Source organism: Staurois parvus, unplaced genomic scaffold (genome assembly GCF_062004578.1).
Source record: "Staurois parvus isolate SC_StPar_1 unplaced genomic scaffold, SC_StPar_1.0 ptg000720l, whole genome shotgun sequence".
Taxonomy (NCBI): domain Eukaryota; kingdom Metazoa; phylum Chordata; class Amphibia; order Anura; family Ranidae; genus Staurois; species Staurois parvus.
This window is the reverse complement of record NW_028318516.1, coordinates 124,074-147,895: the sequence shown is the minus strand read 5'-3', so window position 1 is coordinate 147,895 and position 23,822 is coordinate 124,074. Positions and strand designations below refer to the sequence as shown.

The 23,822-nt window shown below is 45.7% G+C and overlaps 1 protein-coding gene and 1 long non-coding RNA gene across 2 annotated transcripts; both read right to left on the bottom strand.

Annotated features, from left to right (window-relative positions):
- Positions 1–4,226: 4,226 nt before the first annotated feature.
- On the bottom strand, positions 4,227–9,289 carry LOC149445454 (uncharacterized). Its single transcript, XR_016306401.1, has 3 exons — positions 9,216–9,289; positions 4,822–4,911; positions 4,227–4,603 (listed from the first exon to the last, which is right to left on the bottom strand). It is a non-coding gene; the product is annotated as an uncharacterized LOC149445454 (long non-coding RNA).
- Positions 9,290–14,215: 4,926 nt separating this feature from the next.
- On the bottom strand, positions 14,216–22,328 carry LOC149445453 (uncharacterized). Its single transcript, XM_089653770.1, has 4 exons — positions 21,224–22,328; positions 20,042–21,010; positions 16,270–17,291; positions 14,216–14,290 (listed from the first exon to the last, which is right to left on the bottom strand). Exons 1-4 carry the CDS (start codon positions 22,326–22,328, stop codon positions 14,216–14,218), a joined length of 3,171 nt encoding a protein of 1,056 aa, XP_089509896.1.
- Positions 22,329–23,822: the final 1,494 nt, after the last annotated feature.

Here is a 23,822-nt window from a genome sequence, read left to right as displayed (position 1 = left end):
GGGGGGATATGATCTCCATGTATAATACATAAGGGGGATATGATCTCCATGTATAATACATAAGGGGGGATATGATCTCCATGTATAATACATAAGGGGGGATATGATCACCATGTATAATACATAAGGGGGGTATGATCTCCATGTATTATACATAAGGGGGGATATCATCTCCATGTATATTACATAAGGGGGACATGAGCTCCATGTATAATACATAAGGGGGGATATGATCTCCATGTATAATACATAAGGGGGATATGATCTCCATGTATAATACATAAGAGGGGGATATGATCTCCATGTATAATACATAAGGGGGGATATGATCTCCATGTATAATACATAAGGGGGGATATGATCTCCATGTATAATACATAAGGGGGGATATGATCTCCATGTATAATACATAAGGGGGGATATGATCTCCATGTATAATACATAAGGGGGATATGATCTCCATGTATAATACATAAGGGGGGGATATGATCTCCATGTATAATACATAAGGGGGGATATGATCTCCATGTATAATACATAAGGGGGATATGATCTCCATGTATAATACATAAGGGGGGGATATGATCTCCATGTATAATACATAAGGGGGGATATGATCTCCATGTATAATACATAAGGGGGGATATGATCTCCATGTATAATACATAAGGGGGATATGATCTCCATGTATAATACATAAGGGGGGGATATGATCTCCATGTATAATACATAAGGGGAGATATGATCTCCATGTATAATACATAAAGGGGGATATGATCTCCATGTATAATACATAAGGGGGGGATATGATCTCCATGTATAATACATAAGGGGGGGATATGATCTCCATGTATAATACATAAGGGGGGATATGATCTCCATGTATAATACATAAGGGGGATATGATCTCCATGTATAATACATAAGGGGGGATATGATCTCCATGTATAATACATAAGGGGGGATATGATCACCATGTATAATACATAAGGGGGGTATGATCTCCATGTATTATACATAAGGGGGGATATCATCTCCATGTATATTACATAAGGGGGACATGAGCTCCATGTATAATACATAAGGGGGATATGATCTCCATGTATAATACATAAGGGGGGATATGATCTCCATGTATAATACATAAGGGGGGATATGATCTCCATGTATAATACATAAGGGGGGATATGATCTCCATGTATAATACATAAGGGGGGATATGATCTCCATGTATAATACATAAGGGGGATATGATCTCCATGTATATTACATAAGGGGGACATGATCTCCATGTAAAATACATAAGGGGGATATGATCTCCATGTATAATACATAAGGGGGGATATGATCTCCATGTATAATACATAAGGGGGGATATGATCTCCATGTATATTACATAAGGGGGACATGATCTCCATGTATAATACATAAGGGGGATATGATCTTCATGTATATTACATAAGGGGGGGATATGATCCCCATGTATAATACATAAGGGGGACATAATCTCCACGTATAATACATAAGGGGGATATGATCTCCATGTATATTACATAAGGGGGATATGATCTCCATGTATAATACATAAGGGGGGATATGATCTCCATGTATAATACATAAGGGGGATATGATCTCCATGTATAATACATAAGGGGGGATATGATCTCCATGTATAATACATAAGGGGGATATGATCTCCATGTATAATACATCAGAGGGGATATGATCACCATGTATAATACATAAGGGGGGGATATGATCTCCATGTATAATACATAAGGGGGGATATGATCTCCATGTATAATACATAAGGGGGGATATGATCTCCATGTATAATACATAAGGGGGGATATGATCTCCATGTATAATACATCAGAGGGGATATGATCACCATGTATAATACATAAGGGGGGGATATGATCTCCATGTATAATACATAAGGGGGGGATAAGATCTCCATGTATAATACATAAGGGGGGATATGATCTCCATGTATAATACATAAGGGGGATATGATCTCCATGTATAATACATAAGGGGGGGATATGATCTCCATGTATAATACATAAGGGGGGATATGATCTCCATGTATAATACATAAGGGGGGGATATCATCTCCATGTATAATACATAAGGGGGATATCATCTCCATGTATAATACATAAGGGGGGATATGATCTCCATGTATTATACATAAGGGGGGATATGATCTCCATGTATTATACATAAGGGGGGATATCATCTCCATGTAGAATACATAAGGGGGGATATGATCTCCATGTATAATACATAAGGGGGGGATATGATCTCCATGTATAATACATAAGGGGGGGATATGATCTCCATGTATAATACATAAGGGGGGATATGATCTCCATGTATAATACATAAGGGGGGATATGATCTTAATGTATAATACATAAGGGGGTATGATCTCCATGTATAATACATAAGGGGGGATATGATCTTAATGTATAATACATAAGGGGGGATATGATCACCATGTATAATACATAAGGGGGTATGATCTCCATGTATAATACATAAGGGGGGGATATGATCTCCATGTATAATACATAAGGGGGGATATGATCTCCATGTATAATACATAAGGGGGGGATATGATCTCCATGTATAATACATAAGGGGGGATATGATCTCCATGTATAATACATAAGGGGAGATGTGATCACCATGTATAATACATAAGGGGGGATATGATCTCCATGTATAATACATAAGGGGAGATGTGATCACCATGTATAATACATAAGGGGGGGATATGATCTCCATGTATAATACATAAGGGGGGATATGATCTCCATGTATAATGCATAAGGGGGATATGATCTCCATGTATAATACATAAGGGGGGGATATGATCTCCATGTATAATACATAAGGGGGGATATGATCTCCATGTATAATACATAAGGGGGGGATATGATCTTCATGTATAATACATAAGGGGGATATGATCTCCATGTATAATACATAAGGGGGGGATATGATCTCCATGTATAATACATAAGGGGAGGATATGATCTCCATGTATAATACATAAGGGGGGATATGATCTCCATGTATAATACATAAGGGGGGATATGATCTCCATGTATAATACATAAGGGGGGGATATGATCTCCATGTATAATACATAAGGGGGGGATATGATCACCATGTATAATACATAAGGGGGGATATGATCTCCATGTATAATACATAAGGGGGGGATATGATCTCCATGTATAATACATAAGGGGGGGTTGCTGTAGGAAAGTCCTGGACTCTTTCTTGGATACACAGAATATAACTGGATATAACATTTATAGGGAAAGTTGATCCAGGGAATATCCGATTGCCTCTCGGGGGGTCAGGAAGGAATTTTTCCCCCTGCAGGAGCAGATTGGATCGTGCTTTGCTGGGTTTTTGCCTTCTGGTGGATCAGCTGTGGGTGTCGGATTATAACTTTTATTTTTAATGGTACAACTAGATGGAATGTCTTTTTTCAGCCAGACTAACTATGTAACTATGTAGGTCCCACACCGCTGCCTCCCATCTCCTGAGACTGCACTCAGTGACTTGGGGCTGAGACACTACAGACATATCCCTCCACCCGGCACAGCCAGCAGATAACAGAGAAGGTCCCCTGGAAGAGTCAGGCACAAGGCAGGAGACCCCAGTCACATGTCCTGGGTGCCTACATTATGCAATGCTTAGAGTAAAAATGAACATTTTGCTGCCAGCTGAACCCCAGAACCTCCATAAATCCAGTCTAGAGACATAAATTGTGTCTGCAGCACAGAGAAGGAAGATTATCCGAGAGAAATCCAGGAATACAGGACGGGGAACACAGCTCAGGAAAGTGACCAGGGGATTACAGGCTGATATCACCCAGTCCCCGCCCTACTCTGGACCAATCAGTGAGCAGTATGGGTGGAGGAATGGATTTAGTGTTCATGACCCACCTGTGCTGATCTCTGTAGGAGTGTCCTCCTCTATAAATGTCCCCGTTATTCCATCCTCCTCCATAGACTGCTGATCATCCCTCACATACGCCTCTTCTTCTTCTGCTTTCACCTCAAATTCTATATCGATTGGATCTCCACTCTAAATCAAGGAAATGAGAGAAAATATCATCTGTAAAATATAAGGTCACATAAAAAATCCACACATTGTCTCTACAAGTCCATGTTCTAGATTCCCCATCCCACCAACCTTGTAATGGTGAGGGATGGTGTGACCTTCCTGTGTGGAATCCCGGGAATACAGAGGACGGGGACATCTCTCTGGTGGGTTCCTGGTATTAGGTGACTCCATCATATCCTTGTGTCCTTCTGAAAACTCCTCCATCACTCCATACTCCTCATCCTCCTCTTTATACTCTTCTTTAACATCAATATTATCATCCCCGAGGATTCCACTCTAAAAATTCAAAAAGAAATTCAATGTAACAAACACTCTTGAGGAACAATCACTAATAGTTATGAATTCTACACATCTACCTGATGATGTTCTGCATAGTTGAGATCTTCTTGTGTTGAATTCCAGGAATACAGAGGACGGGGACATCTCTCTGGTGGGTTCCCATTACTGGATCCATCTACCTGATGATGGTAAGGGATGGTGTGACCTTCCTGTGTGGAATCCCGGGAATACAGAGGACGGGGACATCTCTCTGGTGGGTTCCCATGACTGGATCCATCTGTAGGAAACACACACACTGACTGAATCCATTGTTTCTATGTGTTTATCAGATGATGGGGGATCTAGGTGGATCCTCCGTACTGCTCTCTCCTTTACAATAAAGTCTCCTCTTACCCGGTGATGTGAGGGGCGGCTGATTGTCCATCATGACGTCCTTGTAGAGATCCTTGTGTCCTTTTAAATATTGATGTGTATCATCATCTGCTGTAGATAAAAGACGTCACAGTGACTATGGAGGAAGAGGACGGACATGACTATGGAGGAAGAGAACGGACATGGCTATGGAGGAAGAGAACGGACATGGCTATGGAGGAAGAGAACGGACATGACTATGGTGGAAGAGAACGGATATGACTATGGAGGAAGAGGACGGACATGACTATGGAGGAAGAGAACGGATATGACTATGGAGGAAGAGGACGGACATGACAGGGGGTTACTGGGTGTAAATAGAACATGACATCTTATTACCGTTTTATGACTGTAGCCTGTGTCTGGTCTGTGCTTAAGAATCATCCCCCCCATTCATGTGATCCTTATCAGTTCCTAATTGGGGCGGAGATGAGTGCTCATTCGGCCATCTCCCTATAAATTTAGAGCAGCTGATGTGGGGAGATCACTGATGGGGGGGCACAATATCTGATGGGGTGATGCTTTTGAGTGAGTGCTGCGTTGATGGAGTGCAAGGAAGCAGTTTAACTCAAGCAGCAGGAAGATACAACAAGAAACTCTCCTTCATGCTGGACAGACTGCAAGCAAACACCCCGGGAAACATCTCTTACAAGTCTGAGTCCCACTCTGTATACCTCCAACATGTCCCCTCTACTCCTCCTTTTCATATTACTTTCCTTTGTTCCCAAAATCTCACTTCTTTACCCCTCTGCTCCACCCCAAAACTTGTACATCTCCCCCTCACTGCTACCATCTCCCTACTACTGCTCTCATCACCTCCTGCTGATACTTCACTCTCCTGCTGACCCAAACACCAGGACTGGAAGGCATGTGCGCTCGTGTACATCCTGCTCCCATTTTACTTTCCTCACCCTTCTTCTCCTAACCTCTGGGGATATCTCCCCAAACCCTGGACCTCCACTATCTCACCCCCACACCAGGTACCCTCTTTCTTCCAGGAATAGTTGCAGTCCCCTCAATTTAATATCAGTCCCCGTGCTCACAAAAAACAGCCTCCCTTTTTCATGTGCGAAATGCCCGCTCTGTCTGTAATAAGCTCACCTCTGTCCATGACCTTTTTGACTCTCACTTCCTTAAGATAATTACAGAAACCTGGCTCCAAGCAGCAGATTCTGCTTCCCCCGCAGCACTTTCCTATGGAGGCCTCCTCTGGACCCACTCACCCAGACCTAGTGGTCAGAAAGGTGGTGGGGTTGGTTTGCTTCTATCCCCACTCAGCACCTTTCAAGTGCTCCCTAACCCTCCCTCTCTATCCTCTTCTTCCCAGACTCACTGCATCCGGCTGTTTTCTCCCATTTCTCTGAGGATTGCAGTGATCTATTGGCCTCCTGGACCCGTGTCCCGCTTTCTTGATGATTTCTCCGCCTGGCTACCCTACTTTCTCTCCTCTGAACTACCCGCTATCATTCTCAGAGATTTTACCATTCCTATTAATGTCAACAACCCGGCTACATCCCAATTCTTCAACATAACCTCATCTTTTACATTAGCACAATGTATACCGTCCTCCACTCACTCTGATGGGAATACATTAGACCTTGTTTTCTCCCATCTTTGCACTCCCTACAACCTCACAAACACCCCCTTTCCTCTCTCTGATCACAATCTCATCACCTTCACTGTCTCCTCGTCTTCAAACACCTATCCCTCCAAGCAGCCAACAATTACCCGCAGAAACCTTCACAACTTGAACCCGGCTCCTTTCCACTCTGCAACTGACCAACTCTATGACAGAATCTCTCCCCTGTCCTGCCCTGACCTGGCCACTGCTGTCTATAACAGTTCACTGTCATCCGCATTAGACTCCCTTGTTCCTCTAACAACATGAAGCATCAGGCCCCGACCATTACATCCGTTGCAGACTGACCACACCGAACATCTTAAGAGACATAGTCGTGCGCTGGAGCGATTGTGACGTAAAACCAAATACCAGCAAGCATTCACCTGATATAAATCTGCTTTCTTCACATACAATTCCTCCCTCCATGCTGCCAAACAAGACGACTTTGTCCCTCTCATCAATACCTTGTCATCCAGTCCTCGTCGTCTCTTCTCTACTTTTAACTCTTTACTTTCTCCACCTCCACCCAGTACCTCACTCACTGCTTATGAGATTGCAAATCATTTCAAAAATAAGATTGACGCAATTCGTAGGGACATCACCACTGCACAGACATCCATCCCACTTAGCATACCTTATACTAAACCTCCCTCAACACTTTCCTCTTCTGACCTCGCTACTACTGAAGAGGTCACTAAGGTTTTCTCAGAAGCCCGTCTCACTACCTGCCCCCTGGATCCTGTCCCCTCACAACTACTTCAGTCACCCTCTTCTTCCATCCTATGCTTCCTCACTCACATCTTCAATCTTTCCCTCTCTACTGGTGCCTTCCCCTCCCCTCTAAAGCATGTGCATATAACTCCCATACTTAACAAGCCCTCCCTGGACCCCACCAACCTGAACAACTGACTCATCTCCCTGCTGCCATTTACCTCTAAACTCCAAGAACGTTTAGTCTACAATCGCCTGAGCTCCCACCTCACTGACAACAACCTTCTTCACCCTTTACAGTCTGGCTTTCGCTCACTCCACTCCACTGCAACTGCCCTACTAAACCTCACTAATGATCTACTAACTGCTAAAACCAATGGCCACTACTCTGTACTCATCCCAACCAATGGCCAGTACACTGTACTCATCCCAACCAATGGCCACTACTCCGTACTCATCCCAACCAATGGCCACTACTCCGTACTCATCCCAACCAATGGCCACTACTCCGTACTCTTACTACTTGACCTCTCTGCAGCTTTTGATATGGTTGACCATCCCCTCCTCCTCAAAAAACTCCACTATCTTGGCCTCAGACTCTGCTCTCTCCTGGTTCTCCTCCTACCTATCGCAGCGCTCCTTCAGCGTTAACTATAACGCTGCCTCCTCCTCTTCACACCCTCTTTCTATAGGGGTGCTTCAAGGATCTGTCCTTGGACCCCTTCTCTTCTCCATCTACACCTCCTCCCTTGGTCACTTGATAAACTCCCATGGCTTTAAGTACCATCTCTATGCTGATGACACACAAATCTATCTTTCTACCCCTTACCTCGCCCCTTCAGTCTCCTCTCGCATTACTAACCTACTAAGTGACATATCGGCATGGATGTCACTCCACTTCCTCAAACTCAATCTTTCCAAAACTGAGCTCTTAGTATTCCCCCCATCCCATGCTCCCCCTGACTTCTCCATCAAGATCAATAATACAACCATCAGTCCCTCTCCTCATGCCAGGGTACTAGGTGTAATCCTATACTCCCATCTGTCCTTTCAGCCCCAAATCCAATCACTGTCCAAATCTTGTAGACTTCACCTCCACAACATCTCCAAGATACACCCGTTCCTAACCTCGGAAACCACTAAACAACGTATTCCCTCCCTGGTTATATCTCACCTTGACTATTGTAACTCCCTCCTCATTGGCCAACCTCATTGCAGGCTATCCCCTCTCCAGTCTATCATGAATGCTGCTGCTTGACTCATCCACCTTACTAACCGTTGTGTATCTGCCAATTCAGTGTCCTCCACCCCTCTCTGCCAATCCCTTCACTGGCCTCCATTCAGTGTCCTCCACCCCTCTCTGCCAATCCCTCCATTCAGTGTCCTCCACCCCTCTCTGCCAATCCCTCCACTCAGTGTCCTCCACCCCTCTCTGCCAATCCCTCCACTCAGTGTCCTCCACCCCTCTCTGCCAATCCCTCCATTCAGTGTCCTCCACCCCTCTCTGCCAATCCCTCCACTGGCTTCTCATTGCCCAACGGATAAAATTCAAAACACTAACAACGTATAAAGCCACTTATAACTCTGCCCCAAATTACATCACCAATCTTGTCTCTACATATCACCAAAACCGTACTCTCCGTTCCTCACAAGACCTCCTGCTTTCTAGCTCCCATGTCTCCTCCTCCCATACTCGTCTCCAGGACTTCTCCAGAGCTTCCCCCATCCTCTGGAACTCTGTACCCCAATTTATCAGACTATCACCTACTCTGCTCACTTTTAGGCGATCTCTGATTACCTCTCTCTTCAGGGAAGCCTATCCTGCCCTCAGCTAATACTGGAATCTTTACTCTTCCAACCAGTCCATCCCCCACAGTTACTACCTTTTGTATCACCAGCCCCTCCTTCCTAGATTGTAAGCTTCCAGGATTAGGCCATCAAATCTCTCTTGTATTGAACTGTATTGTTGCTGTATTGTCTCCCTTTATATTGTAAAGCGCTGAGCAAACTGTTGGCGCCATAAACGATGTATAATAATAATTACCTCCTCTGCTGCCACGTCCACCAACCTCTCCGATCTCCTTCAGACCACATAGAACTTTGTGTCTTTATTCCAAATTACTTCTTGTCTGTTCCTAACATCATTTCCTGTCTGTTCCTGACATCACTTCCTGTCTGTTCCTGACATCACTTCCTGACTGTATTCCATAGAGAAGTCCTGTCTGAATAGTAGAAATAAGATCACCATCTTGTGGCGTTCAGAGGAACTGCAGCCCTGAGAAATACCCCCTAATAACCATTCCTGCATTGTATCTACCTTACAGAGATATCAGGGAAGTTCCAAAATAACTAAAAAAAGTATGAAACAATAAACCTAACTCTTATGCAACCAACTGTTTAAAAAAGATATTTTACTACAGATAGAAAAGTCTTAAAGACACAGAACACAAGATAAAAACAAAGGTATACATAATAAAACAGAGACCTCCAAAATCAGAAACACTACAACGGAATGTTCCGTCCATCATATCAGAGACCAAGACAGACTACCCAGAATGTCCAATCCTCCATATCAGAGACCGAGACAGACTACCCAGAATGTCCCATCCTTCATATCAGAGACCAAGACAAACTACCCAGAATGTCCCATCCTTCATATCAGAGAGAGACAGACTATCCAGAATGTCCCATCCTTCATATCAGAGACCGAGACAGACTACCCAGAATATCCCGTCCTCCATATCAGAGAGAGACAGACTACCCAGAATGTCCCGTCCTCCATATCAGAGAGAGACAGACTACCCAGAATGTCCCATCCTCCATATCAGAGAGAGACAGACTACCCAGAATGTCTCGTCCTTCATATCAGAGAGAGACCGACTACCCAGAATGTCCCAACCTTCATATCCGAGTGACAGACTACCCAGAATGTCCCATCCTTCATATCAGAGAGAGACAGACTACCCAGAATGTCCCATCCTTCATATCAGAGAGAGACAGACTACCCAGAATGTCCCGTCCTTCATATCAGAGAGAGACAGACTACCCAGAATGTCCCATCCTTCATATCAGAGAGAGACAGACTACCCAGAATGTCCCGTCCTTCATATCAAAGAGAGACAGATTACCCAGAATGTCCCGTCCTTCATATCAGAGAGAGACAGATTACCCAGAATGTCCCGTCCTTCATATCAGAGAGAGAGACAGACTACCCAGAATGTCCCGTCCTTCATATCAGAGAGAGACAGACTACCCAGAATGTCCCATCCTTTTTATCAGAGAGAGACAGATTACCCAGAATGTCCGTCCTTCATATCAGAGAGAGACAGATTACCAAGAATGTCCCGTCCTTCATATCAGAGAGAGACAGATTACCCAGAATGTCCCGTCCTTCATATCAGAGAGAGACAGATTACCCAGAATGTCACGTCCTTCATATCAGAGAGAGACAGATTACCTAGAATGTCCCATCCTTCATATTAGAGAGAGACAGACTACCCAAAATATCCCGTCCTTCATATCAAAGAGAAACAGACTACCCAGAATGTCCCGTCCTTCATATCAGAGACCGACACAGACAACCCAGAATGTCCTGTCCTTCATATCAGAGAGAGAGAGAGAGACAGACTAGACAGAGACCGAGAGAAATCCTTCATATCAGAGACCGAGAGAGACTACACAGAATGTACCATCCTTCATACCAGAGAGAGACAGACTATCCAGAATGTCCCATCCTTCATATCACAAGACCGAGACAGACTACCCAGGATGTCCCGTCTTTCATATCAGAGAGAGACAGACGACCCAGAATGTCCCGTCCTTCATACAAAAGAGAGAGAGACAGACTACCCAGAATGTCCCGTCTTTCATATCAGAGAGAGACAGACGACCCAGAATGTCCCGTCCTTCATACAAAAGAGAGAGAGAGACAGACTACCCAGAATGTCCCATCCTTCATATCAGACAGCCAGCCAGCTCTTGAAGGCTGGTAGGAAAGAACCCTAAGGGTACCTAAGGGCTTGACTAGAAGAGGAAAAAGTGCCAAGACACCTCCACAGGGGTAAGCAGAGAGAAGAAATATGGCACAACCCATATGGTGCACAAAACACCAGCAGGTTATAAGGATGCACAGGGACCCATGTGCCTAAACACCCACCGCTGCCTCTAAGCAAAACTGCCTACATCTAATCATGGAGCATGATCCAACAAAGTATCCTCAGCTGAGGAGAGGGGAAGGGGGAAGGGATCCTAGATTGTCTACCTGATTAGGAACAGGAGCAAGGGAAGGAGTCTGGAGGAACTGCACATTGGTCATCAAATGAGAACTTAACCTCCAGTGACCAGGTCCTACAAAGGTCTCCAGGCAGACTTCCTATCTGCTGTTAGGAACTAGCAGAAGGACCCCAGCATGATCTTCTTGCTGACAATGTGGAGAGCACAGGGCCATCCTGCAATTAAGTATTCCTGCCAGGTGGGAAATCAACAGCTTTCAGGTACTGAATCAGATATATCAGTATAGTGAAACGTAACACTCTCAGTGTAGTACAGCATAGGGACTAGGCCACTATACCTGCCGCAGGGAAAACTCCCAGATCATTCCATAAGGAAGACTCTTCAATACGTGAGGGATTTCCAGTGGAGCTCAGGTCAGAGTACCAAGTCATGGAGGGGATGCTTGATGAGATGGGAACTGTTCTCAGGAAACAGATTGGAGCCCCAAGACTTTCATGGTGAAGGGAAGAAAATACCCCTTTCAGACAAAAAGGCAGACAGGTAATATCTGGAAGTATTTTGTCTAGAGAGACCATTTGGATGTTTTGCCCCAAGTTCAGGCTCCAAGGCATGAGGGATTGATGACAAGAACTGAGTTACAATTGAAAAAGGGAGTCTAAATTATGAGAGTAATCCCTTGGCACCCTACACACCCTGAATGATGATGGAGGGAGAATAATCCTGACCTATAAGGGGAGGAATTAAAACCCTAAAGCACAGGTGTCAAACTGGTGACCCTCCAACTTTTTCTCCAAAACTTCAAGTCCCATGAGGCATTGCAAGATTGACAGTTACAAGCATGACTCCCAAAGTCAGAGGCATGATGGGACTTGTAGTTTCACAACAGCTGGAGGGCCACCAGTTTGACACCCCTGCCCTAAAGGAAATGAGCAACCTTGCCCAACAGTGACCTTTAAAAAAAACAAGGCCTGGAACAAGAGTCTGATTCTCCAGATGACGGGAAGTACATCTATAAGGTTTGAAACAACCCCGGTAAATCTGTGTCCACTTCAGGAGACTGAAATGACCCCAACCAGAGGTAGACTGTATGAATTCTCAGAGACAGTGACAAGGTCAACATGGCCAGCATGAATAGAAGTTTTAGGCCAATCACAGACAATCTGCAAGGGACCATGTGGAGTCTTTGAGGGTAGAGTGCCCCGATATCTGAGCAAAAACAGCCATGAAGTACAAAGTGTAGACTGAGGTCCCTGTGGACATGGGGGATACTTTGGCCACACACGAGAGAGCTTTGGTAGACTTCAATAAAGATGATCCAGTAACAATAGGGGTCCAAGGTTCTGAATTACAGGTGACAATTCCTTCTGGGAAGGAAGCACTCTAGGACTATAAACCGAGTTCATCCTTGGCAGTGGGACAGTCTGGCTGTCTTAGTGAAGACATGGTGTGTTTGCACAGTGGTAATTCAACTAGGCCCAATGTGAGGCAATGTTTTAAGTCTCATAAACCCAGGCAGCTTGGGCTGAGGGATTCAGGTGGCCGGGGGTGACCAAGTCAGTGTAGGAAGGGAGATCCATATGATGCTTCAAGAGCAACAGCAGAATGATGCTTCCTCCAAGCTGAATAGAGAGAAAGAGAAGTCAGAGCTCCACCCAGTGAATGCCATCAGCACTCGATTCCTCGGCCTTAACCCTTAAAGACAAATGTTATATCTTTTGCTTTAATGTTTGAAGCCCATGGTCAAAATGGCTGCAGTAGCTTATGGGCATAATGGAGCCATCCTAACACATATGCCTCCTTTTTTGGCAGGAAAGGTGGCCCCTCATTCTTGTGGCCCCTGCTCCTGAGCCTTACCATGCCTCTTTCTACTCCCTACCAGTCTCCTGGGCTGTGGCTGCCAGTGTCCTATTTGGCTGGATAAACTGGAGTGAAGAACATACCAATGAGCAATCCCTCAAACCTTGGTCACAAATGTCACATCATACATACAGCCTAACTAGTATCCTTACTAATTATCATCTTGAACTCTATTTGCAGATCATCTTTTTCCCCTGGAGGCCCCAGCTGTTGGAGTGTGAGAAGAATCTGCATCTGATGTTGGGGTACGGGAACTGCTGTAATGGGGTGGGGGATGTACAAATGCATGTTGCATGTGTATTTGGGAAATGTCATGCATTTTTTTTTGTTTTGTGGTGCAGGGAAGTTCAGGCACTCCAAACTTGTGTGAAATGCCGTCACCTCCACCTGATTTGCCTGAACATCCGGTAAGAGATGCTAAAGATGTTCTCCCTAATGAGTCACCCATTTAGAGTATAACTCCGTTCCTGGCTGGGCAGGACTTGGCAACGTGATGTGTAACTTACTTTTTTTGGATCATTGCTTAGTCAGGAGCTGGAGGGAGTGATGTGCATGTGACAAATCAGCATTTTAGCATTTCACTTTGTCAAAATCCAAATCAGATCACATTTCAGAGCAGGAAGGTATCAGTTTGGGTAATCTGTCAAATGCTCATCCAGTGTAATGTGTCAGGGAAAGGCATTCACCAATACCTGGTCCTAGGGGTGCGACAAGAACATGATCTAGTGTTTGGTGTCAGATGAGCCCCCTGTCCTACTGTACCCTTGTGCTGTGTGTTAAACACTCTTTCATTTTTTTGTTTTTTTCTCCTTGCAGCCAACATTGGATGCAGCTGGATCGGCACCCCGTCTACCTGGACCCAGCCCCCTTCTCAAGCTTGGGGAAAGACTGTTCAACATGGAGAGATTATGGGAGCAAAGGAGGCTTTCTAATGCATCCAGTAATATAGAAAGGTTACTGGGGCTCCAACATGAAGCCCTGCTTGGACTTGTCACCGCGGTCAGGGATCAGACTGCAGCGCTGCAGGACCTTAGTCATGATATCCGAGACTTATGTCAAGCAGGGGCTGAACAAAATGCACCTTCAGCCAGAGGATCCCAACCCTTGTGCAGTAGTTTAGGGCCAATGCCAAGGTTGCCACAGAGAAAGTGTCGGGGAAGCAGCAGGTGAACAAGCCTTGGAGGTGCCGATTCTGGAACTACCCACTCTGGAACAACCCCGTCAAGAAACCCCACCGGAAGACCAGTATGCCTCCTTCCCCATGGATCCCTCTTCTGCACCTTCTTCACACTCCACTTTGCCCCTTGACCACACCCCCACTTTCACACCCCTTCCCCTTCTTTCTACATGCCCCTCCTCTCAATCCCCCATCCACCCTTACCTTACACATCCTGCCCACTCTCCTCAGCCCTCAAATGCCTCTCCCCACATACTCTCTCCCCATCACTCTTCCGTTCCCGCCTTTCCATCACCCCAGGTTCAACCCCTTCCCCAGCACTCCCTCCCAATCTGTATTTTCCCAGCCCCTCCCTGCCTTCCGTTCCCACCTTTTCTTCACCCCCCGTTCAACCCCTTTACCAGCCCTCTATTCCCACCACTCTTTCCCAGCCCCTCCACACACTGTACCCCCCCAAACCTCACACCCACCCTCCTCTGCAGCAGCAGCCTCTTTGATTTAGTAGTGGACCTAATTGTCCATTGCTTATCTGGTCCTAATTTATGACGCTGGCCAGCTTTCGGAATGTGCGCACATGAAGAAACTCACACTGACACGTTTGGTCTGTGAAAACTTCTCTCTAATTTATTGAAATGAAACCGTGAGTTTATATATGAAAAATGATGCGAACATCACGTGATAACAGCATAAGCATTATATTAGTCTTTGATTGGTCACTTTACACTAAAACAATCTCCGTCATGGTATAGGTGTGATCTTCTTCAGTCTTATCTTAAGAAGAGAAAAACATTCTTTTGTCTTCCAAATCACATGATGGGAGGGGGTCTGTTCCTGTGAGCAAATATTTCTTAAGCAAGGATTTCTTAAAGTACCACAAAGCCCAGCAGGCATTAAATATTCACACAACATATATATTTATGCTAAACATTTATAAATATGTGGAAAGAAATAGTATTAAAGTATAAAAGTAAATATGTAAAAAGATGTGTATAAAAAAAAGTGTATATATATATATTCAATAGGAAACGAAATAGACATTTTACCAAATCCATCACAGTCCCCCCTTAAAATGACTATTTTACTCTGTCCCTATAAGACCTCGCTCATCTATCCTTATGTACCTTGGAACTCTTTTATGCTGCACGTTAGACAAGTGATGACTATTTCATCTCCCCCCTTGCCACAGACTTTGTACATAAGGAAGTCAGATGCTATCCCTACAAAATTGTGAGATTACTGTTGGCGGGGAGGGACCGTAATGGGGTGTAAGGTTTTTCTTCATCCATAATGTGGGGATCCTCTTGCTCCTGGTTCAGGAAGATAGGTGTACTGTTGTCTACAGCTTTGCTCATCAATTTCCTTACACATGGTATAACACAGCATACAACCAGGGCCAGGAGAACCAGAATTATTAGTACAGTGACCCCTATTTGGGCAAGTATCTTTTGCCACCCACTCATCCAACTGAAATATTGATCCCCGGGTCTGTGATACCTGAGTTCTTCTTCAAGTCAGCTGACAGGTCTTCCAATTTCTTTATAGCCAGAGTAACCTTACCATTCGGGCCAGTATTGTCAGGAATATATGTACAACATGTTCCGGTTCCTTCTATCATTTTACAGACACCTCCTTTTTCTGCAAAAATCATGTCCAGAGCCATCCTATTCTGGAATGTCATGTAGGATGTAGGGGCTAACTGGTCAACGATTCCTTGAAGGGCATCCCTGGTATAATTCACAAACCTCTGTTGGTTGTAGTATATGTAATTTATCCAATCTACATTTTTATTAACAGTTATCATGGGAATCAGGGATTCGAAGCCTGCTTTTACTTGGTCTCTGGCTTTAAATTCATTAGGCACCCCCCTTGGGACTCCAATGGCATCTATATACACATGTGGGTCAAAACTGCCAGAAGGAGCTTTTCGCTTCCTCCTACGAACAGGCATTGGGTCAGGGGTATTTTCTGCTAGGATGTGGAGAGGCATAATGGCCTTTGCAAGAGCATACTCACCAGTCCAAATCCCTTCCAATCTTATTCTAATCTTTTGGTCCCCACAGATCCAGTATATGTCACCGAGAGACTGGGTCTGATTCTGTATTAACTTCCCTGAGACACTGCTGTAGGTAGAGCAGTATCCTTCTGTAAAATTACCCAGAAACCTCCCTTTGCCTTTGTAATTCGAGTAACAGGTATAATTCCCAGGATATATAGTGATGCCCTCTCCAGGCTTCGGGATTTTGGTAACTATAGGATATTCCTCTTTCCACGTTTCGCAAGCAGAATGATTGGTGGATGTATTAGTGAACAGGCTGAGGAAACATTCCTCAATGTCTTGTGGGATCTGGAGAGGGACTGTCCCTAAATGTGGCCTGGCACTACCACAGACATAGCAGTTACTTCTGTTATGTTGTTTGGCACTGAATCTCATCCACTCAAGCCACAGGTTAGTGTCAGAGAACCCGGTTTCAGCCGCCATTGTCTCTTCAAAAGTAGGGTTTGCTATTGCTATCATGTCTTTTATAGCAGGGATGACAGCTTTAAGGGGATTTGTTATTGGTTTTGATGAGTTATACATGTCTTTTAGGTAAAACTTTGCTAGAGGTATACCTTTCTGTGGGTGCCTGCCTAACCAGTAAAGTCCTGCATCACCAGGGCTAGGATTCTCAATGTTTAGGACAAGTCTTTCTCCGCTATCACTGCACCCTGACTTCCAGATGGACATACGTTTAATGAGAGGCTTCCCCACCTTATCTTTCTTTTTCAAGGCACTCTGTGGTTGATACCCCCAACCTGCTCCAGTACTCCATCCCACTGATCCCCAATGGGCACAGTTCGGTCCCCAATACTCATCTGGTATACATATGTATATCTAATCCGAGTTGACCACCAGACAGGCCCGCTGTGCCCATCCCAGTCCACGACTATTGCAATATATGGGTATCATACTACAGAAATCAAAGGTGAACGCAGCCACATATGTGTTGGATGAATTGTACCAGAATATGAAGGTGTCATTCATCCTAGTGATGGCTACCTGTTGAGCACCTGTTTTGGTGATAGCCACCTGCTGAGCTTCTATCAAACTTATTAGAAAAAGGATATACAACACAATCATCATGGTGTAGATGACGCCTTTCCCTCAGGGGTTGGGACTTTCTTGCAGTGGGAGGCGTGTATCCAAGTGTTCTTCCCGGCCACCTTGACAGAAGTGGCTGTAGTCAGCAGAACTTGGAATGGACCATCATATCTTGGCTCAATGGAATGTTTCCTCACAAATTTCTTTACTAATACCCAATCTCCGGGTAATAGGCTGTGAGTTCCTGTATCTGACTCAGAATCTGGAATGGAAGAAAACACTTGGGCATGGATACGGGTTAATTCACGTGATAATACAGTCACATAATCAGTTAACACATCAGATTGTAATTGCAACTGTTGTGGAAAATAACAACCAAGTCTGGGGACTGAGCCAAACAAAATCTCATAAGGGGATAGGGAGTGTTCTCCCCTTGGTGTGTATCTGACACTAAATAGGGCAATAGGCAGACTCTCTGGCCAACTCATGCCAGTCTCTTGGGCCATTTTTAGCATTCTGGCTTTCAGAGTGCCATTCATTCTTTCTACTTTCCCACTACTTTGGGGGTGATAGGGGGTATGGCACGCCAGAGTGACTCCTAATGCCGCCCATATTTCTTTGGTTACTGAAGCTGTGAAAGCGGGGCCCTGGTCACTCTCTATCACCTCTGGAAGTCCATATCTGCATACAACCTCAGTGAGGAGTTTCTTTGCAGTTGTTTTAGCAGTCATGTTGGTTACAGCAAAGGCCTCTGGCCAACTGGAAAACATGTCCAACACCACTAGGGCGTACTCAAACCGCCCACTCTTTGGCATCTGGATATGGTCGATTTGTATCCTTTGAAAAGGGTATAGGGGTTTGGCCAAGTGTTTCTGTGGTGTCTTCTCTGTGCGTCCCGGATTGCACTTTGCACAGATGGCACATGTTTTGCAAAAATTATTTGTCAATGTGGTAATTCCAGGCGCTATATAGTACTTGTTGATGAGAGAGTTCATGAGGCTCCTTGACAGATGGGCTGCTCCGTGTGCCCACTGGACTACAGCTGGAAACATATTCTTGGGTAAACAAAACCTCTTGTTGCACTCAAACAGACCGTCTTTGAGAATAGCTCCTCTCCGTCTCCAGCTCTCTTTTTCTTCTGGACTTGCTGCTTCTTGGAGTTCCTTGAGGTAGTTTCTGTCCACAGGTAAGGTCTGTAAGGTGAATATTGGTTCCCACTCTCCGGTCACCTCTCCTTCCATTTCTGGTGGTCCCATGGCCGCTTGTTTTGCCGCCAAATCTGCCAGATTATTGCCTTTGGCTTCTGAGGAGTTTATTTTCCCATGAGCTTTTACCTTCAGAATAGCCACTTGAATGGGTAGAAGGAGTGCTTCCAGCAGTCGTCCAATGGCTGCTCCATGTCTTATGGACGTACCTGCCGCAGTCATAAATCCTCTTGCCTTCCATATGGGTCCAAAGTCATGGGCCACCCCAAAGGCATATCTGGAGTCTGTGTAGATATTGGCCCTTTTTCCTTCCATCATCTGGCATGCTGTTGTGAGTGCTTGAAGTTCAGCTCCCTGTGCAGATATTGCTGGCGATAGGGCTCTTGCCTGTAGGACTGTGTCTGCAGTAGTGACCGCAAATCCTGTATGATATTTGCCTCCATCGTCTGCATATCTGGAACCATCAACAAACAAGGTGAAGTCTGGGTCCTGCAGAGGTGTTTCACTCACTGTGGGAAGATGGAAGGTTTCCTTTTTCATCACTTCAAGACAATTATGAGGCTCAGTGGCTCCATTATCCTCTCCACTTTCTTCATTACCTTCATTACCCCCCTCAGCAATTGGGAGGAGAGTGGCCGGATTCAGGGTTTGGCAACGTAGGAGAGTGACGTTATCAGGAAGTTGGAGGGAACATTGTAGTCTAAGATGCCTCGCTGTGGACAAATGTTTAGGTTGGACTTGGTTTAAAATGGCAGCAATGTCATGCGGCACCAGAAGAACAAGTTCATGTCCCAGTACGATATCAGAGGTCTTATCCAGCAGAGCTTGAGCAGCGAAAACTGCACGCAGACACGACGGTGCTCCTCTAGCCACTGGGTCCAAACGGCATGAGTAGTAGCCTACGGGTCGTAGGCGGTCGCCATGGGACTGGGCCAATACTCCTGTGGCATGGCCTTGGCGTTCAGACATGAACAGTTTGAAAGGTTTCTCGTAGTCTGGTAGACCTAGGGCTGGGGCTGAAGAAAGTAAGCGTTTTAGAGCCAAAAAGTTGGAGGCGGTCTCTTCGGACAGATGGAAGGGCTCAGACTTGAGAGCATCGTAGAGTGGTTGCATAAACCAAGAAGCATCAGGAATCCATGACCTACAGTAGGATATGAGGCCAAGAAAGGCATGGAGTGGCTTCTGGCCTAGCGGCAGTGGCAGATTTTGGATGGCCTTAACTCTTTCCTCTGTAAGATGCCTTGTTCCATGTGAGAGGCAGTGGCCCAGGAATACGACTGTTGTAGAGCACCATTGCAACTTCGGTTTAGAAGCCTTACAGCCTTGGTGTGCCAAATAACATAGTAAACTCTCCGAGGCTTCTTCAGCCGTGGGCAGGTCATCAGCACAGAGGAGAAGGTCATCCACATATTGAAGAAGGACCACTGCCGAATGTTCCTTTTGCCACGTGTCCAGTATGGTGGTCATGGCCTTGGCAAACTGGCTCGGAGAATTTTGCGCCCCTTGTGGCATAACTGCCCAGGTGTATTGCTTCCCCTCATGGGTAAAAGCGAAGAGGTATCTGCAGGAAGGATGCAAGGGAACACTGAAGAATGCATTTGCCAGGACCACCACGGTGAAATACTTTGCTGTTGGCGGTACCCCTGTGAGTAAAGTGTGGGGATTTGGAACAATAGGTGTCTCCAAGATGGTGGCTTCATTCACTGCTCGGAGGTCCTGTACCATCCTGTACTTCTCTGGTTCCCCCTTAGGTGTCTTCTTTTTCACCGGGAACAAAGGTGTGTTGCATGGAGAGGTACAAGGTATGAGTGCACCATTTGCCACAAGGGACTTGACCTGCTTTGATATGGCCTCGGATTGTGCTGGTTTCAGTGGGTACTGTGGTTTCCTGGGTAGGGGGGCTCCTGGCTTCAATTCCACCATAATTGGGGGTACCCTTAAATATCCAATATCTTCGGGTCCTGTGGACCATAGGCAACTTGGGATTCTGCTCAGCACATCCTCTGGGATGGTGGTAGTAGAGATCTCTTGAAGTGCCATCAGAAGGGGAATGGAGCACAGTGCAGACATGTCCTCTACTTCTAGTGGTGATGAGATAACCACCTTGCCATCAGGAGTGAATGTGATAGAGGCCTGGAGCCTAGATAGCACATCAGCTCCCAGGAGATTCAGGGGACATGTTGAAGACACGACAAACCGGGCCAGCAAGTCTGGGAATAGACCAACCTGTAAAGGTCGGGTAAGAGGATTAGACCGTGGGGTTCCATCTACCCCCACGCAGGATATATCTATATTAGAAAGGTATGAGTGGTTTGGGAGGTCTTCTGATCTGATCACGCTCCTGGCTGCACCTGTGTCAATTAGGAATGTTGTTGGGTGCCCTTCAATAGGTAAGGTCACTTTTGCTAACGGGCCCCCTGAACCAGCTGAAGACACTGCCAAGATAGGGGATGACACAGGCTTGCCCACTTCCTAGCGCAGAAGATCCAGGTGATTCGCACTGGGCCCAGGAGCTTGATGTTGCTGTTGTGACTGTTGCTGGTTGTATGCGTCCTGGTTCCACTGTGTCCGTCGACGTCTGGGAGGGGCTCTACAGTTCCTCTTGTAGTGTCCTGGGCGGCCACAATTGAAACAAATGGGCTTATTTTCTTCTGAGGCCGTTGGCCAGGTTTGTGTCCAGGGATCTGCTACCATAATAGGGGTGGACTTCTTGGTAGCTTGTGATGATTCAAGGCCTTTTGCCACCAACAGCAGAGTGTCTAGGGGCACCACACGATACTCAGGCCTAGCCATGATAAGACCCTTCCGTATTGGTTCCCTCAGCCCCGCAACAAAGGCTGATGACAGCATCTGATTATGGGCTTTGTTATATGCGCTGAATCCCAGGTCGGAGAAGACCTGGGACAATCTGGTATAGAATTTTTCTACTGACTCCGCCTTATCTTGGGTAATATCTTGAAGGGTGGTGGCTTGATCGGCCAGTCTCTCTTTGGCCCAGTCATGCAATTGCGTACAAAATTCCAGTCCAGAGGAGAAGGCTTTGTCATCGACAAGCCAGGTGTTGTTAAGACTTCGTGCCATTATTGGCCAGTATGAGTCTCCTGCCTTTATCTCACATAGGCTGACTAGGTCTCTCCAGGCTGCCGAGTATGTCTTCTGGATCTGAGCTATCCTGCGATAAAAGGGCATGGGCTGCTTTTCGGGGTCTGGCAATGTGGTCACCAGGGAAGAGGCCTGGGAAGGAGTAAAGATGACATACAGGACCGGTGCATCTGCCGGGGTATGGAGTCTTCCTGCCTGAGGAGTCCTTCCTTTCACCTGTGCCCTAAGAGGGGCATCTGGAGAGGCATATGCGGATATCGTAGGAAGTTCCGGACCTGCGGCCTCCTCATCCAAAGAAGATATGTCTGACCAGGTTGACCCTAAGTGCAAATGTTTACTTCCTTTTGGTCTATTGGAGACAAAACTGTCTCTCGCAGGACCAGCGGTCGTGTCAGGTTCAAGCACTGGCATAGTGGGGACACGCGGCACATCTGGCGGTACGTAGAATGTACCATCGGCTTGTAAAACCGGACACACTGGGTAGAGGCAGCTCACTTGAGGCATAGGCCCTCTGGAAATCTGATTTGGTGTACCAAAATGGCCACCTCCAGGAAGTGTACTGGGCTGGGCAGGAAATGACAGTGTAGGTGTAGCAAGATGGCTGCCATCAGGAAGTGCACTGGGCTGGGCAGGAAATGACAGTGTAGGTGTAGCAAGATGGCTGCCATCAGGAAGTGCACTGGGCTGGGCAGGAAGGACAGAGGAGATGGTGGTAGATGAAGGGTGGAGCCCAGTGTCTGCAGACCAAATATAGGGCGGTGGGTGTTCCTTCACAATGTTAACACATTGGTGATATACATAAACAGTTTTCCCTCCCTGATGCAATACCTCTTCTGTCCACTGCTCTTTATGTATAGCTTTAGCTACATTGTACCAAGCTTCCGCTGTCTTCAATAAATTATTATCAACTAATACACCTTTTTTTTCTTTTATCAATTTCCGCCATTCTTCCGGCTGTAAACGACCCCCCTTATCTGTAATTCCACATACTTTCCCTAATTTAACTAATCCCTTCACATACTGCTCCCCCTCCCTTTGTGCAACCAGGTCACATGCTAACATTCCTTTCTCCGATTTTATCAAGCGTCTGACCCATTTCCTCCTGTGTCTGGTCTTCCTAAAAGAAACCCAAGACTCTTCACGCGCTGCTGCTCACTCTGCTCACAATCTTCCAGCTGTTCTAATTGGCAGGGGCACCTTTCTATACTATGCCCCCCCCTCTCTCGCCTCTGCTTCTATCTGCTGAATTGATTTCCCAATACCCCCCCTTACAGGGTAATGCACATTAAGGCGGAAAACTAACACTTCAGGCAAATCAGAAAACAGAGGATGGCGTCCTAACAATTCCTGACTATATCCTATCTCTTTAACCCTTAACAAACCCCAACCGTCTTCATGAATGGCAAACATTAAACCAGACACACATTTAGGACATGACATATCAGTCTATCTTGGTGGGCTCTGAGTACAGATCACTGAATAACTCTTCCTAGCCCCAAATACGGCTAAGGCACCACGCTGTCACACAAAAGTGACGCGTAAACCGACACCTCCTCTGTTGTGGTCAACACACAAGGTTACCACACACACTCAGAGAAATTATGTGTCAAAACCCTCAGTAGGTCCACTCCTCTTCCACCTCAAGACTGATACATAAAAACACACAACAGAGACCCAGGTAACGGATAAGCACATGCAGGTATATTTAAATAAACTCCGGGCATACAAGGTTACCTGCCTTTAGTGACCTTTAGCAGCCGTACTAGGCACAGGTATGAATCAACAACAAAGACAGGATAAGCAATGGTAAGATAGCAAAATATATCTTACCATGCTCCAGAGGTGATCAATCTCCAGCCTGTCCAGTTTGACTGACACTTAATGCCTTTTGATGTCGGCTGACTGCAGGTTCATTACCCAGAATTCCCGGGTTTCGGCACCAGATGATTTAGTGGTGGACCTAATTGTCCATTGCTTATCTGTTCCTGTCCTAATTTA

What these genes read in the sequence shown, in the direction of transcription:
- LOC149445453 (XM_089653770.1), bottom strand. Translation starts at nt 22,328, where the DNA reads ATGCCTCAAGTGAGCTGCCTCTACCCAGTGTGTCCGGTTTTACAAGCC. An exon ending in TTATTTGGCACACCAAGGCT is followed by an intron (nt 17,292 to 20,041) that starts GTAAGGCTTCTA and finishes TATGTATACCAG; the next exon opens with ATGAGTATTGGGGACCGAAC. An exon ending in AATTTAAAGCCAGAGACCAA is followed by an intron (nt 14,291 to 16,269) that starts GTAAAAGCAGGC and finishes ATCATGACTAAG; the next exon opens with GTCCTGCAGCGCTGCAGTCT.